At 39.6% G+C, this 15,852-nt stretch overlaps 1 protein-coding gene across 3 annotated transcripts in view; it reads right to left on the bottom strand.

Annotated features, from left to right (window-relative positions):
• Nucleotides 1-15,852, bottom strand: part of Terf1 (telomeric repeat binding factor 1) — a 58,664-nt gene that overhangs the window by 12,897 nt on the left and 29,915 nt on the right. Inside the window, exons 9-11 of one of the 3 annotated variants that reach the window (XR_015046706.1) lie at nt 12,278-12,384; nt 7,268-7,511; nt 4,565-6,158 (exon numbers count right to left, since the gene is read on the bottom strand). Coding sequence is in view for 1 of the 3 variants with exons in the window: in XM_021162811.2 (XP_021018470.1) it covers nt 7,350-7,511; nt 12,278-12,384 (269 nt within the window). In the remaining 2 variants the exon portion in view is untranslated. Of the gene's footprint in view, nt 1-4,561; nt 7,512-12,277; nt 12,385-15,852 lie in introns of those variants that run through there. The other 2 variants (XR_015046707.1, XM_021162811.2) reach the window with 2 other exon arrangements.

Here is a 15,852-nt window from a genome sequence, read left to right as displayed (position 1 = left end):
ATCAGAACAACAAATGCACTAAATAAAGATAGAATATTAAAAGCAGTAAGGGAAAAAGGTCAAGTAATATATAAAGGCAAGCCTATCAGAATTACACCAGACTTTTCACCAGAGACTATGAAAGTGAGAAGATCCTGAACAGATGTTATACAGACCCTAAGAGAACACAAATGCCAGCCCAGGCTAATATACCCAGCAAAACTCTCAATTACCATAGATAGATAAACCAAAGTATTCCATGACAAAACCAAATTCAACATTATCTATCCACGAATCCAGCCCATCAAAGGATAATAACAGAAAAAAAAAAAAAAAAAAAAAAACAATACAAGGACGGAAACCACGCCCTAGAAAAAGCAAGAAAGTAATCCCTCAACAAACCAAAAAGAAGACAGCCACAAGAACAGAATGCCAACTCTAACAACAAAAATAATAGGAAGCAACTTTTCCTTAATTACTTTTCCTTAATATCTCTTAATACCAATGGACTCAATTCCCCAATAAAAAGACATAGACTAACAGACTGGCTACACAAACAGGACCCAACATTCTGCTGCTTACAGGAAACCCATCTCAGGGAAAAAGACAGACACTACCTCAGAGTGAAAGGCTGGAAAACAATTTTCCAAGCAAATGGTATGAAGAAACAAGCTGGAGTAGCCATTCTAATATCTAATAAATCTACTTCCAACCCAAAGTTATCAAAAAAGACAAGGAGGGACACTTCATACTCATCAAAGGTAAAATCCTCCAAGAGGAACTCTCAATTCTGAATATCTATGCTCCAAATGCAAGGGCTGCCACATTCATTAAAGACACTTTAGTAAAGCTCAAAGCACACATTGCACCTCACACAATAATAGTGGGAGACTTCAACACACCACTTTCATCAATGGAAAGATTGTGGAAACAAACTAAACAGGGACACAGTGAAACTAACAGAAGTTATGAAACAAATGGATCTGACAGATATCTACAGAACATTTTATCCTAAAACAAAAGGATATACCTTCTTCTCAGTACCTCATGGTACCTTCTCCAAAATTGACCACATAATTGGTCTCAAAACAGGCCTCAACAGATAAAAAATATTGAAATTGTCCCATGCATCCTATCAGACCACCATGGACTAAGGCTGATCTTCAATAACAACATAAATAATGGAAAGCCAACATTTACGTGGGAAATGAACAACACTCTTCTCAATGATAACTTGGTTAAGGAAGGAATAAAGAAAGAAATTAAAGACTTTTTAGAGTTTAATGAAAATGAAGCCACAACATACCCAAACTTATAGGACACAATGAAAGCATTTCTAAGAGGGAAATTCATAGCTCTGAGTGCCTCCAAAAAGAAACTAGAGAGAGCACACAGTGGCAGTTTGACAACACACTGAAAAGCTCTAGAAAAAAAGGAAGCAAATTCACCCAAGAGGAGTAGATTGCAGGAAATAATCAAACTCAGGGCTGAAATCAACCAAGTGGAAACAAGAAGAACTATTCAAAGAATCAACCAAACAAGGAGCTAGTTCTTTTAGAAAATCAACAAGATAGATAAACCCTTAGCCAGACTCACTAGAGGGCACAGGGAAAGCATCCTAATTAACAAAATCAGAAATGAAAAGGGAGACATAACAACAGATCCTGAAGAAATCCAAAACACCATCAGATCCTTCTACAAAAGGCTATACTCAACAAAACTGGAAAACCTGGAAGAAATGGACAAATTTTTTTATGTACCAGTTATCATCTACTGGCTTTCAGTTCCAAGTTTACCCTTCTTTGCCAGACCTCATGATCTCTAGAGCCTGAGATCAGACTCTAGACTTTGTAATCATCTCTTGACTTCTTATCTGTTAAGCTAAAATTGTGATTATCTTCAGGTATTTTGATCTAGAATGGGTGCTGTCATGAGGTGGTGATGTGTTCCATTTATTCCATATGGTCCACAAAAATGGACTGCCATCCCACACTGGTACCACCTACATACACCCTGTAGGCAGTTTTATCACCACTTGCAGGCTGCTTTCTAGCTTTGGATAGCTCATCGTAGGGTTTGCTTAGTGTTGGAGGAAAGAAGGTCCCTCTCCACTGCCTTCTCTTCTTCAGCGAGAGTGTCAGAGGTCAAAGTCCAATCCTAGTTTAGTTGGCCCAACAGGCTGTGTCTAGTTAGCATCCTGTAGATTAGAAGCCCAAATCCTCATCAGATGGCTGCTCTTGGATGTACAGTTTTCAGATTCAGAAATACCTTGTGGTCTTTAATCATCAGCGAAATGCAAATCAAAACAACCATGAGATTCCACCTCACACCAGTCAGAATGGCTAGGATCAAAAATTCAGGTGACAGCAGATGCTGGCGAGGATGTGGAGAAAGAGGAACACTCCTCCATTGTCCGTGGGATTGCAAGCTTGTACAACCACTCTGGAAAGCAGTCTGGTGGTTCCTCAGAAAATTGGACATAGTACTACCGGGGGATTCAGCAATACCTCTCCTGGGCGTATATTCAGAAGATGTTCCAACTGGTAATAAGAACACATGCTCCACTATGTTCATAATAGCCTTATTTATAATAGCTAGAAGCTGAAAAGAAACCAGATGTCCCTCGACAGAGGAATGGATACAGAAAATGTGGTACATTTACATAATGGAGTACTACTCAGCTATTAAAAACAATGAATTTATGAAATTCCTAGGCAAATGGATGGATCTGGAGGATATCATCCTGAGTGAGGTAACACAATCACAAAAAAAAATCTCACATAATATGTACTCACTGATAAGTGGATATTAGCCCAGAAACTTAGAATACCCAAGATACAATATGCGAAACACATGAAACTCAAGAAGAACGAAGACCAAAGTGTGGACACTTCCCCACTTCTTAGAACTGGGAACAAAACACCCATGGAAGGAGTTACCAAGACAAAGTTTGGAGCTGAGAGGAAAGGATGGACCATCCAGAGACCACCACACCTGGGATCCATCCCATAATCAGCCACCAAGCACAGACACTATTGCATACACCAGCAAGATTTTGCTGAATGGACCCTTGTGAGGCTATGCCAGTGCCTGGCAAACACATAAGTGGATGCTCACAGTCAGCTATTGGATGGAACACAGGGCCCCCAATGGAGGAGTTAGAGAAAGTACCCAAGGAGTTGAAGGGGTCTGCAACCCGATAGGTGGAACAACAATAGGAACTAACCAGTATCCCCCCCACCCCCCCAGCTAGTGTCTCTAGCTGCATATATAGCAGAAGATGGCCTAGTCAGCCATCATTGGGAAGAGAGGCCTCTTCGTCTTGCAAACTTTATATGCCCCAGTACAGGGGAATGCCAGGGCTAAGAAGTGGGAGTGGGTGGGTAGGGGAGCAGGGGTGGGGTGGGGAGTGTATAGGAGACTTTTGGGATAGCATTTGAAATGTAAATGAAGAAAATACCTAATAAAAAAATTGGAAAAAAAAAATATCTTGTGGCCAGAACAAAGTCAACACATCTGTAAAGAAGAAAGCAAACCTAGAACGCAACATCAGGGGCAGGTGAGTGCAGGCTACAGGCGTGAGTGCTACTCCTTCCTGGGAACAGTTTTAGGGCTACAGCCGTACCTATTCACCTGTGTGCTGTCTGTCTGACTAGTTCTACTCGGGTGCAGAATTTAGGGCCTGGATGCCTACAGTATTTGCTGTCTGGACCTTTTAGACCCTGGTCTTTTGGAGTTGAGATCATTTAATATTGTTAATGAACAGTGCTCAATTAAAGTTGCTCTTTTTTTGTTTTGTTTCTGTTTTTTTAGCTTTTTGTTAAAGAATACTTTTGAGTATGACATTTTAGTGCCTATGATTACATCTTCACTCTTTTAATGGCTGCTCTAGAAATTATATTTAGCTCTAACCTTTCATGGTTCAAGAGTTATTCTGCCCAAATATAGCTGTCTCTTGTGAGACGATGCCGGGGCCTAGCAAACACAGGAGTGGATGTTCACAGACAGCTATTGGATGTATCACAGGGCTCCCAATGGAGAAGCTAGAGAAAGTACCCAAGGAGCTAAAGGGATCTGCAACCCTATTGTTGGAACAACATGATGTACTAACCAGAACCCCGGAGCTCTTGTCTCTAGCTGCATATGTATCGAAAGATGACCTAGTCGGCCATCAATGGAAAGAGAGGCCCATTGGACTTGCAAACTTTTGCCGGGCGGTGGCGGCGCACGCCTTTAATCCCAGCACTTGGGAGCAGAGGCAGGCGGATTTCTGAGTTCGAGGCCAGCCTGGTCTACAAAGTGAGTTCCAGGACAGCCAGGGCTATACAGAGAAACCCTGTCTCGAAAAACCAAAAAAAAAAAAAAAAAAAAAACTTTATATGCCCCAATATAGGGGAATGCCAGGGCCAAAAGAATGGGAATGGGTGGGTAGGGAAGGGGGGGGGCGCTATGGGGGACTTTTGGGATAGCATTGGAAATGTAATTGAGGAAAATATGTAATAAAAATATTAAAAAAAAAAATAAATGCAGGAACCTGTTTGGAAAAAAAAAAAAAAAAAAAAGAGTTAACTTTCTGCCTAAGGATGACTCAGTTGATAGTGTTTGCTCTGCAGGTCGAGGATCCCTGTTGGATCCTCATCATGTACCTAAAACCAAACAAACCCAGGTGAGGCAGCACACACTTGTAATCCTAATGCCAAGAAGATAAAGAACAGAGGGTCCCTGGGACTCAATGGCTAACAGGAGGACTAAATTGGATAGGCCAAGGTTCAGTGAGATACTTGGTTTCAAAAAGGAAACAAACAAAAACAAAATGAAAAACAAGAATGATTGAGGAAGACACTTGGCACCAAATTCTGGTTTCCCTCCACAGTATACCTGCAGAGGAGACAAACAGGAAGGCAGACAGATGTGCGTGCACACTCATACTAATATTATATTTCCAGTGAAACATAGCAGCCAGACTGGAAGCAACTCTAACTGACTAACTATTTGGGCAGAATCTATATGACAAGATTAAGTCTGACTACACTTCTTTGGCAACCAATTCTAGAAGCCAAACTTCTGAAATCATCTGCTTAGAATGGCTGGGGCCTGTCAATGTCCTAATGCCCTGCTTCCACATTTAAACAAAAAAAAAGGCCAAAGTTATACCCAAATGCTGCCTGGTCACCTTTCAGTTTCTTACTTAAGTTTTTGTTTTTCTTCTTTTTTCTCTTCTAATTGAAAGGTGATCTAATTTATGCCAGTTCTTGCCAAACAGCAATCACACCTGACTGCCTTGTAGCAAGCTTCAAATATACTATTTGTTCTCATTTTTGGATGTTTTTATTTTCACAGCTCAAATGCACGTTAAGAATATAATAAATGTAACAAGCATATAATGGATTATAATGTAAAAAAAAAAAAAGCAAATTAGATATAGATACAATTTGGATCCTGCAGATATCCCAAGTGATAGAGATACAAGCAAAAAGTACTTGGGAATATTTAATTTTCTTAATCATCACCATCACAACAAACAAGTCCAGGGAAATAAAACCAAAAACTGTCCTATGTTTTGAGGTTGGATCAGGGCTAGGGCTTTTCAACACCTGCCCAAAGTACTGATGTCTAACCCGTAATTCTTCCACAGAACCTGAAGACCAGTCAGAAGTGCAGGTTGAATCCCCCTGAGTCTCAGAAAACAGATATGTTACCTGGCATGGTAGAAAGGGATCTCTAACCCTCGTTCCACGCCACCTTCTAACTTTCCTTCCCAAGCCTTTTGCTTTGCTGTTTGCTGCTTGTTCAAGTGCTTTATAAAAATATAATTATATTTCCATGTTAGCATAAAAGTGACCTTCACGTGGCATTTCTATACATGTTGCAATAATTTTGTTCTGTTCAATCCGTCTTCAACCACTCAGAATGATCCCCATCCTCTAACTCATACCTTTATTTCAATGAAAAGTCCCAATAACCATTTCCCCTCACAGGATCCCTTTCTTTCTTATGTGTGTGTATATATATATATATATATATATATATATATATACACACATGGATATATGCAAACCTTAATCTAGATTCTGTCCATATAGCCATGTTTTTCTGAGTCTTGGTTGTTTTGCTTCACCTGATCTCCAGCTCTATCTTCTTGAACAAACCTGAAACTGCCCATTTGAAGTTGTTCCAGTCTAGATGAGGTAAAACAAAGACACATCTGAGTTGAAACTCAAGAAACAAACACACTGAAACACACAGCCACATTTTTGTGAAGACCTACACTGCATTGCATTGTTTGACACCAAGTTGGCCCCTGTTATAGAGCAACTGCAGACAGAGGTAGGCAGTTGTGGACAGAGTGAGATTAACATAGATCCTATTCTGACTCAAGATGCCAGCTTTGGACTACAACAACCACTAATGCTTCTGTTTATTATATATATATATAAAGGAAGCAAATTCAAGAGAACAGGAAAGCAATGCACAACACTTTGAAGGAAATACACAATGCTGACTATTGTGTATTTATTTCAATAGGTTGAGACTTTTTTTTTTTTTTGGTTTTTGAGACAGGGTTTCTCTGTGTAGCCCTAGCTGTTCTGGAACTCACTCTGAAGACCAGGCTGGCCTCAAACTCAGAAATCTGCCTGCCTTTGCCTCCTGAGTGCTGGGATTAAAGGCGTGCGCCACCACGCCCAGCCGAGACTTATTTTTTACTTGTTAAATATGGTACATAAAACTCAAATGCTAATTATTAATTAGTCTTTGATTAAATATTGCAAAGAATACATTTTTGGTGAAAACTCAACTTCCTTTAAATGAAACTTTTGAGAGAAGCCAAGCTAGGCTTGTTAGAATTCATGAGTTGTTTTGAACATCTCTCTAGTGATAGATCTTTAGTAAGTAGTACATTAGCCATAGATTCAGCAGTAAAGTCCCATCAAGGATTATTCCAATTAAGTTCTTCAGAAAACTCAATCACTAGGTGGCATTTTGTAAGGTTAGTTTATAGACATGGAATAGAACAAACTGTAAATAGTCATATATTTCATTTTATCTTATTAGGCTCTTTTGTATTAAAACAGAATATGGGATGGGGTGTTGAATTTGGTAGGGTTCAACGTATCTGTATTTTACAAAACTAAAGATTCTTTCAGAAAATAATGATGACATATATTTTTATAGCACAAATCTCCTCTAAAAAACAAACAAACAAACAAAAACCAAAAAAACAAAAACTCTCTTTCTCTTCCCCCTCCCGACTGCTCCCCCACCACAATAATGCTTTATCATTACTGACCAGGAAGTTGTAAACAAAATGTAGTGATCCAAGTATTTATCCTTGTATTAAGCTGAATCAAACCCATCCAGCCTTCAGTGTCTCAGCTAATCAGTTTCAGTCTCTTCATCGTTCTCCATCTATCTTTTAACATGACACTTGTTCGGTTGTTGAACTTATAATGGGATAGTATTTTAGCCCAATTTCCCTCTCCATATTTCTTTACACCACACTTCAAAATTCTGTCTTCTTCCCAAAGCCATGTCTGTTGAAAGAACATAAAAGTTATTCAAAGAAACATTCTTTAAAGAAAGTACATCTTTTAAAAATCAGAGCAATGATTAGCTTCTTAAAAATGAAATGATTTTTTTAAATATACTTTTGTATATATGAACACACACACACATATATGGTTTTGCAAGATCATACTTACCATCACCATGTATATATTTTAGGGCAGTTGTACAGAATCTCAGCCACCTACAATGGGATGTCTATAAAGTCACAGTCTGACTTTAGGCTCATTACAATATCAAAAGAAGCTTCCAGGTAACTCTTTTTAAAAAATATTTATTTATTTATTATTATATGTAAGTACACTGTAGCTGTCTTCAGACACACCAGAAGAGGGCGTCAGGTCTCATTATGGATGGTTGTGAACCACCATGTGGTTGCTGGGATTTGAACTCTGGACCTTCAGTAGAGCAGTCGGGTGCTCTTACCCACTGAGCCATCTCACCAGCCCTCCAGGTAACTCTTAACAGATTATATTTCTAAATAGAACTCATAACTGTACACTCCTTCAGTCATGAACTCAGTGAAAATGCTGTGTACCTGTGATGGGTGAGGTGTACACACACACAGAAGTTCTGTAAGACAGACTTTCATGAAAAACAACTATTATTAATTAAAATGTACAATTAAGTTGGGAGAAAATGCTGAAAAAAAAAAACAAACCTTAAGTGAAATCTCATGCTTTGCACAGAGAAAGTACTAACATTTACTATTTGGTATAGGTGACCAACTATAGGGGTTTGAGTGTAACACACTACTTACACTCTCACACTCCCAGCTGTATTATTCATAGCACTAAAGTGAGAAAGCAAGTCTGGCAACCATCAATGAATGAATGAATTTGCAGCATATAGTATATAAGAAATATTATTTATCCTTAAAGAGGAAATTCTGACAACACTTAAGAATACTATGCTAAGCGAAATAACAGATTTGAAAGGACAAGACAAGAACTGGGGCCAGGGTGGTTACAAGCACTTGTTGCCCTTCCAGAAGACCTGGGTTCAGCTCCCAGCATCCTCATGGTAATTTACAACTATCTGTAACTCAAGTTCTAGGGGATCCAATGCTCTCTTTTGATCTTTTGGGCACCAGGTACGTTTGTAGTAAACACTCACTAAATAAATAAATCTTAGATAAAAAAAAAAACATAAATAAGTACTGTATCATTTCATCAATATGAGGTTCCTACAATTGTCAAATTCTAAGACAGGCAGTAAAAATGGCAGTTATCAAGCACGGAAGAGAAAAGGGAAAGGAAGGATTATTTTAATGGGTCTTGAGTTTGTTTTGAAAAATGTGGACAAACAGTGGTGATGATATGAAAATACGAATATATTTAATGCTACTACACGGTACACTTAAAAATAATGGAAAGTTCATCAGATAAGAGCAACGGAAAGGATCTGAGTTTGGTTCCCAGAACTGTGATGGCTGGCTCACAAATGCCTGTAACTCCAGCTCCCAGGAACCCAACACTTTGAGCACCTTACTCACATAGCCCCAAATCCAGAAGTAGATATCCAAATAGGAAGTCTTAAAAGTCTCAAGAAGATAAAGTTCACTGTGGGACACTGGGCTATGCACAGACAGCCTGGTTTCCAGTTTAGGATAGATGTTGAACCCTGGGACCCGATGGTGATAATTCAACTACATGGGGCTGAAGGAGTTCTCTCATGGCTCCTGGAACTCTAGCTCCAGTCGAAGTTACCGCTCCCACAGCTCCCACAGCACCCCCGCCCCCCCAGGAGAAGCATGGCTTTTAATCACATAGGCAATGTCCCAAGCTTCTGACCTTCAGGCTTGACTCCTCCCAGTTACCTAGCAACAGTAAAGATAACAGCACACCAGAAGAAGGGCTGCTTGGCCCCTCCTCACTCTCTTACTCCTCTTACTCCCCTTACTCTTTTTTCTCCTCTCCCTCTCTCTCCCTCTTACTCTCTAGCCTTTCTCTCCCCCCCCCCCTTACTCTCTAACCTTTCTTCTCTCTCTCCTTTCCTCTTTCTCTCCTCTTGGCCATGGCTGGTCTCTCTTTCTCTTTCTACCTTTTCTCTTTCCCCCTGCCTTTCTATAATAAAGCTCTAAAACCATAGACTGTCTCTTGTTTATCAAGGCCCACTGCACTTACTCTTGCCTGCGTGGGAACCTCTCTCCCTCAGCCCTCCCTCCCATAACCCTGGGGCTATAGGGTGTCGCCTCAGGGGTCCCGGTCAGGGGCTGCCCCTTGTCCACCCCCACCCCCTGTCAAGTGGGGGTGGGTCAGTGGCTTAGATGCCCACCCAGGGGCCAAGTGGAAAGCGTCTGGCAGCCCTCCCACATCCGCCTGCCCAGAGCATAGGAGGAACTCTGGCTGGATGTGGGCTATCCTCCCTTCCCCACCCCTTTTAGTTCCCACAGTTCACATTATGTATATTTTAATACAATTGGAAAAAAAAAAAAAGACTCATGTTAGAAAATCCTGGTGTTAAAAAAAGAACTCAGAGCAGCATGAAGATAAATAGGATATTAAAGCTGTTTTACAGATGACTAAATGCCAGAGAAAGCAGCATTGACCATAGCCACAATCTTTGGAGGTTTGTATGGGCTATCATTAGCCTGTATCTTCTGCTTTATACCTTCAAAATGACATTTGTAATCTTTGTGTGTGTGAAGGGTTTACTTCTGAAAGGCATTTACTTTTTCCCTCAATGGAGTAAGTTTATAAAAGGCTCTAAAAATTTGAATGAGACAGGCTCAAGTACTTTTGTTTAAAATATATAAAAAAAAGAAAAGAAAAAAAGCTATCCAAGTAGGCACTGAATAATTAAAATTAAAAAAAAATTAAACTGAAAGTCCCAATACAACATAAAATTAAGTGTGTCAGTCACCTTCTGAGACAAATTTTCTTCTCAGAGTCAATACTGGACAGTTGAAAAAATAAAACCAAATGTTGAAAGTGTCCATATTAACTTTTTTTGGTAAGGAAACAATGGCATCATCATACCCATATATCCTATAGATTATATGGTTGATACCTTCCCTACAAGAGAAGATACTGCTCTCTTCTAGTTATCTACAAATGATACCTATGATCTATACTCAAATCCTAGTGGGAGAGCATTGTGTGAGGCAGAGATTTCTGGGTTCTGGTCTCAAAAGCAAAGCACTCCCATCCCCAAAGAGAAAATGGAACAACCTGCAAACTAGACTTCTTCCATCCACTAGAGAGAGAATAAGTCATGGGCAAACAGAGGAGGAGAATCAAAGGATTTACTGAAAGCTGGCTGTGAATCTCTGTAATCCCAGCACTAGAAATGCAAAGAAAGGAGGAGCAAGAATTCAAGGAAAGCCCTGGCTACATAAAGACTTTGAGGCCAGCCTATGCTACATAATAGAATATTTAAAATAATAATAATAAAAATTCCTGGGAGCAGAGTGCAGGAAGAGAGTTCACAGCTACAGTCATTCCTGGCAGGGACAATGAACTAAAACTAAGCTAATGGCACTCAATGTTTATGAACCTCACAGTGAAAAACTCTAGGTGTACAATACATGGAAATCTGACTTCCATGATCTCTAATACCACTTTCAGGGTAAAGATTATACAAAGTCCATTGCTACTTCTCTCGGGGGAAGGGAAAAATAGTATTTCAAAATACTCCCAAGTTCAAAATACTCCTAGAGCATTCCATTCGATGAATCGATGCCTGTTTTCAAATAATCTAATTTTACAAAACCCTAATTGACCACCTGCCCCCCCCCCGCCCCACCCCCACCCCGATTTCCTGTCTCACTCAGGGAGAGGTGGTAGTAAGCAGACTAAGAAGCATTCACAAAGGCCACAACCCAGGACAAATGGTCACACACACAAAAAAATGAGGCCTAGAGATAAGACTACATAACAACTTGCATGGAAGTGGTCTTATATAACACAGCATAAGAACAACAAACAAATACAATTAACTAAACCAACAATTAAACAAAACAAGACAAGGGAATAATGGACTAGTGAAGTAGCTCACTGGTGCAGTATGTACAGGTCCCATCCTTACCAGAGTGACGCAGGAAGCCCATCAAGATACGTGTTGTTGATTGTATTGACTATGTTAATAAGACAGACATCTATGCAAAACAACTTTGAGTCATAGGAAGTAGTCCTATTGGTCTAATTCTCAAAGCTCCTACACTTGAAATGATCTAAGTGCAAACAGGTTGGGAAAAAACAAAAACAAAACAAAAAAGCCACCAACACATCTTAAATTGAGTAAGAAAAATATCCCAGATACAGCAAAATAATAACTAGATTTATTGGTCTGTTGCCGAGAGTTAGGAATTCAGGTAAAGTACATCAACAGTTTCAGATACTGGAAAAATTAACATTCTGATTACATTTAAGTAAGAGAAATGATGTAAACACTGAGGCTGACCAGACTTTAACTAAAGCCAGGCAGAGGTGGCACACACCTTTAATCCCAGCACTTGGGAGGAAGAAACACATGAATCTTTGAGTTCAAGGCCAGCCTGTTCTACATGGTAAATTCCACGACAGCCAGGGTTACAAAGAGAATCCCTGTCTCAAAACAATGACAACAACAAAACCCCAAAACAACAACAAAAATGATCAATGTATTATTTTCTATATTGTGTGTAGTTTTCAAGTGCTTAAAAAATCTTATTTAAGTTAGACCTACTAGAGAATTTGAGTATAAAGGCTTACTTTAGTGTTCATACATGCTATTCACATGTTGTGAACAGTACCTGTCTTTTCCTGCGTCCGCGTTTGTCATCAGTGTCTGGCTGATTCTCTGAGACACACAATTTATTCCTTCCACTGGTTCTTTGGTTTCTTTCCGTCGTTGTTTCACCTATGAATAAAACCACTAACATTAAGTACTGTTTCATGTTAGGGAAAAGTTGCTATAAAATTGTTTACTTTAGCTATTCTAAGAAAATGAACTCCTTTTTTTTTTTTTTCCTTCAGAGACAGGGTTTCCCTGTATAGCCCTGGTTGTCCTGGAACTTACTCTGCAGACTAGGCTGGCCTTGAACTCAGAAATCCGCCTGCCTCTGCCTGCCAAGTGCTGGGATTAAAGGCATGCGCCACCACTGCCTGGCCTGAAAATGAACTCTTTTTTTTTTTAAATCAGGTATTTTCTTCATTTACATTTCCAGTGCTATCCCAAAAGTCCCCCACTCCACCCCCCCCCCCACACGCAATTCTACTTCTTGGCCCTGGAGTTCCCCTGTACTGAGGCATATAAAGTTTGCATGACCAATGGGACTCTCTTTCCACTGATGGCCGACTAGGCCATCTTCTGATACATATGCAGCAGAGATACCATCTCTGGGGGTACTGGTTAGTTCATATTGTTATTCTACCTATAGAGAGTTGCAGACCCCTTCAGCTCCTTGGGAACTTTCTCTAGCTCCTCCATTGGGGGCCCTGTGTTCCATCCAATAGCTGACTGTGAGCATCCACTTTTGTGTTTGCTAGGCCCTGGCATAGTCTCACAAGAGACAGCTATATCAGGGTCCTTTCAGCAAAATCTTGCTAATGTATGCAATGGTGTCAGCGTTTGGAGGCTGATTATGGGATGGATCCCCGGATATGTGGACATAGTACTACCAGAGGATCCCGCAATACCTCTCCTGGGCTTTTATCCAGAAGATGTTCCAACTGGTAAGAAGGACACATGCTCCACTATGTTCATAGCAGCCTTATTTATAATAGCCAGAAGCTGGAAAGAACCCAGATGCCCCTCAACAGAGGAATGGATACAGAAAATGTGGTACATTTACACAATGGAGTACTACTCAGCTATTAAAAACAATGAATTTATGAAATTCCTAGGCAAATGGATGGACCTGGAGGGCATCATCCTGATTGAGGTAACCCAATCACAAAAGAACTCGCATGATATGTACTCAGATAAGTGGATGTTAGCCCAAAAACTTAGAAAATGAACTCTTTTCCCTTCAAATTGGTAAGCAGTGTAACTTTAGGAATCCACCTGACTACCAGAGAAGCATAAGAAAGCAGAAGTACTTTTGTATAGAATCACTGACATATTTTATGACAGTGCTGGGGGTACTGATCCAATAGTAACCCTTTCCTTACTCTTTTACTTTGTTTTTAGTTGAGACAGCATCTCACTATGTAGTTTATGATGACCTGGAACTCACTTTGTAGACCAGGCTGACCTCAAACTCATAGAACTCTTCCTGTTTCTGCCTTCCAAGTATTGGATTAACAGTGTGCACCACCATGCCTAGTGAGTAACTCCAACACTGAATTCATCAACATGAAATGGAAATTAAAAACATGTATTTATAAGCAAATGTTACATGCTAAAGAGATAACTTTATATTCATAGGAAGACATAATCGCCCCTTTTCATCTTCATGATCTATAGTTCTAATTTATAGTAAAACTTTCAGTCAGATTTTTTGTATAACTTTACAAGATTCTAGCAGTCTACATGGTCCCTATAATTCTTACAAAGATCGGGCTGGTGAAATGACTCAGTGGGTATGAACAGACTGCAATTCTGAAGGTCCTGAGTTCAAATCCCAGCAACTACATGGTGGCTCACAACCACCAGTAATGAGATCTCATCTTCTGGTGAGTCTGAAGACAGCAACAGTGTACCTATGTATAATTATTATTATAATTATTATTAATTATTTATTATTAATATAAATCTTTGGGCCGGAGCAAACAGGGACTGACCGATCGGGGCAGACAGGAGCAAACAGAGGTCCTAAAATTCAATTCCCAACAACCACATGAAGGCTCACAACCATCTGTACAGCTACAGTGTACTCACATACATCAAATAAATAAATCTTAAAAAAAATTCTTACAAAGCTCATTCATCTCCTCACACTGTAGTTTCCAAAGCTAGTCATAGGCAGGCAATTAAATAGATGGATGAAGTCACAGGAGGACCCCACTGACCTGCTCCTGGGAGTGTGCTGGCTTATTTGCTATTACAATGTTTTATAGCTTTTCCAGAAAGTACTGAACACCAGGCTAAGGGCTGAAATAAAGCTTGATGCCTTGAAAGCATTTACCTGGGTCCACTGCATTGGTCTTGGGATTTAAAAACCAATGCAACCACACTTCGACCATACAAAGAACTAGTAACTAAGCTCTAACAGCAATGTTGTAGGAATGCACCCAGACCCAAACATTAGAAATCTGACAATTATACTCGCTGGACTCCAGTCAGGAAAATGGAAACACACTACCTATAAACAAAATTCTTAGTACTGGGCAAAGTGTTTAAATAGGGCTAGAACTGGAAAGGGAGCTAACATAGACAAACTGGTCATTATAGCTTGAGATTTTAACACCTTTTCTTTCAGTAACTTTTACAACATATAGGTAGGAAACAAGAAGAACTAGAACATCAGAAAGGCATTATTAACAACTTGACCTGTGACCACTTTAAAAAACCCCATTTAATAAAAGAATACATTCTTCCCAGGCATACATTAACAACAATTACCATGACAGACCAACAGTAGGATAAGCCATTAAAACAATCCTTTAAGGCGCTGGTGAGATGACTCAGCAAGTAAAAGTTCTTAGTGGGCAGCCTGGTTATCTGCATTCAATTTTTGGTGGAAGGAGAGAATAGACTCCTGAAAGTTGTCCTCTGACAACTGGCACTTTGGAGAACAGAGTATTGCAAGTTCATGGCCGGACAACCCTTTTGTCTCAGACCACAACAGAATTAAGCTAGAAATCAGTAACAGAAAGATTTTTGAAATACCCTTCAATTATTTAGAAATCAAATATGCAAGTACAGGAAAGTCTGAAAAGAAGTGAAAATCACTTTAATTAAATGGAAATCCAAAACCAAAGCCATAATTAGGAGGGATTTCCTACATAAAGTGCACACCCTAGGAAACCCTGGTCATGTGAGAGAGAAAAGTAACTCATACATAAAGAGGGCATCATGTTAATGTCAGACTTCTCCAACTGAAAGTCAACTTTTTTGCAAAAGTGTGATCAAAAATATTATACTTAGATAAAAAGTTTTACAGGAAAAAAAAGAAAAGACAGTAGTCTTCCGTGTTGAAGAAATTTAGAGATTATAGACTTAAAAAATCCAGACAAAATAGTAAAGAAAATGGAGATGCAAGGAAACAGGAAGCCTGATGGAAGGGTTTGTAGAGAATAAATCTAACTCAGCAAGGTAGATTCTGTATCAAGAAAAGCATGCTATAAGCCCTGACTACATAAAACCTAAGAACTAGGCATGGAGCCATGCACAAGGAACTCCAGAACTTGGGAAGCTAAATAAGAGAATCAAAAGTCTGAGACA

Source organism: Mus caroli, unplaced genomic scaffold (genome assembly GCF_978045245.1).
Source record: "Mus caroli unplaced genomic scaffold, Mus_caroli_1 scaffold_1, whole genome shotgun sequence".
Taxonomy (NCBI): domain Eukaryota; kingdom Metazoa; phylum Chordata; class Mammalia; order Rodentia; family Muridae; genus Mus; species Mus caroli.
This window is presented reverse-complemented; position numbering and strand designations above follow the sequence as displayed.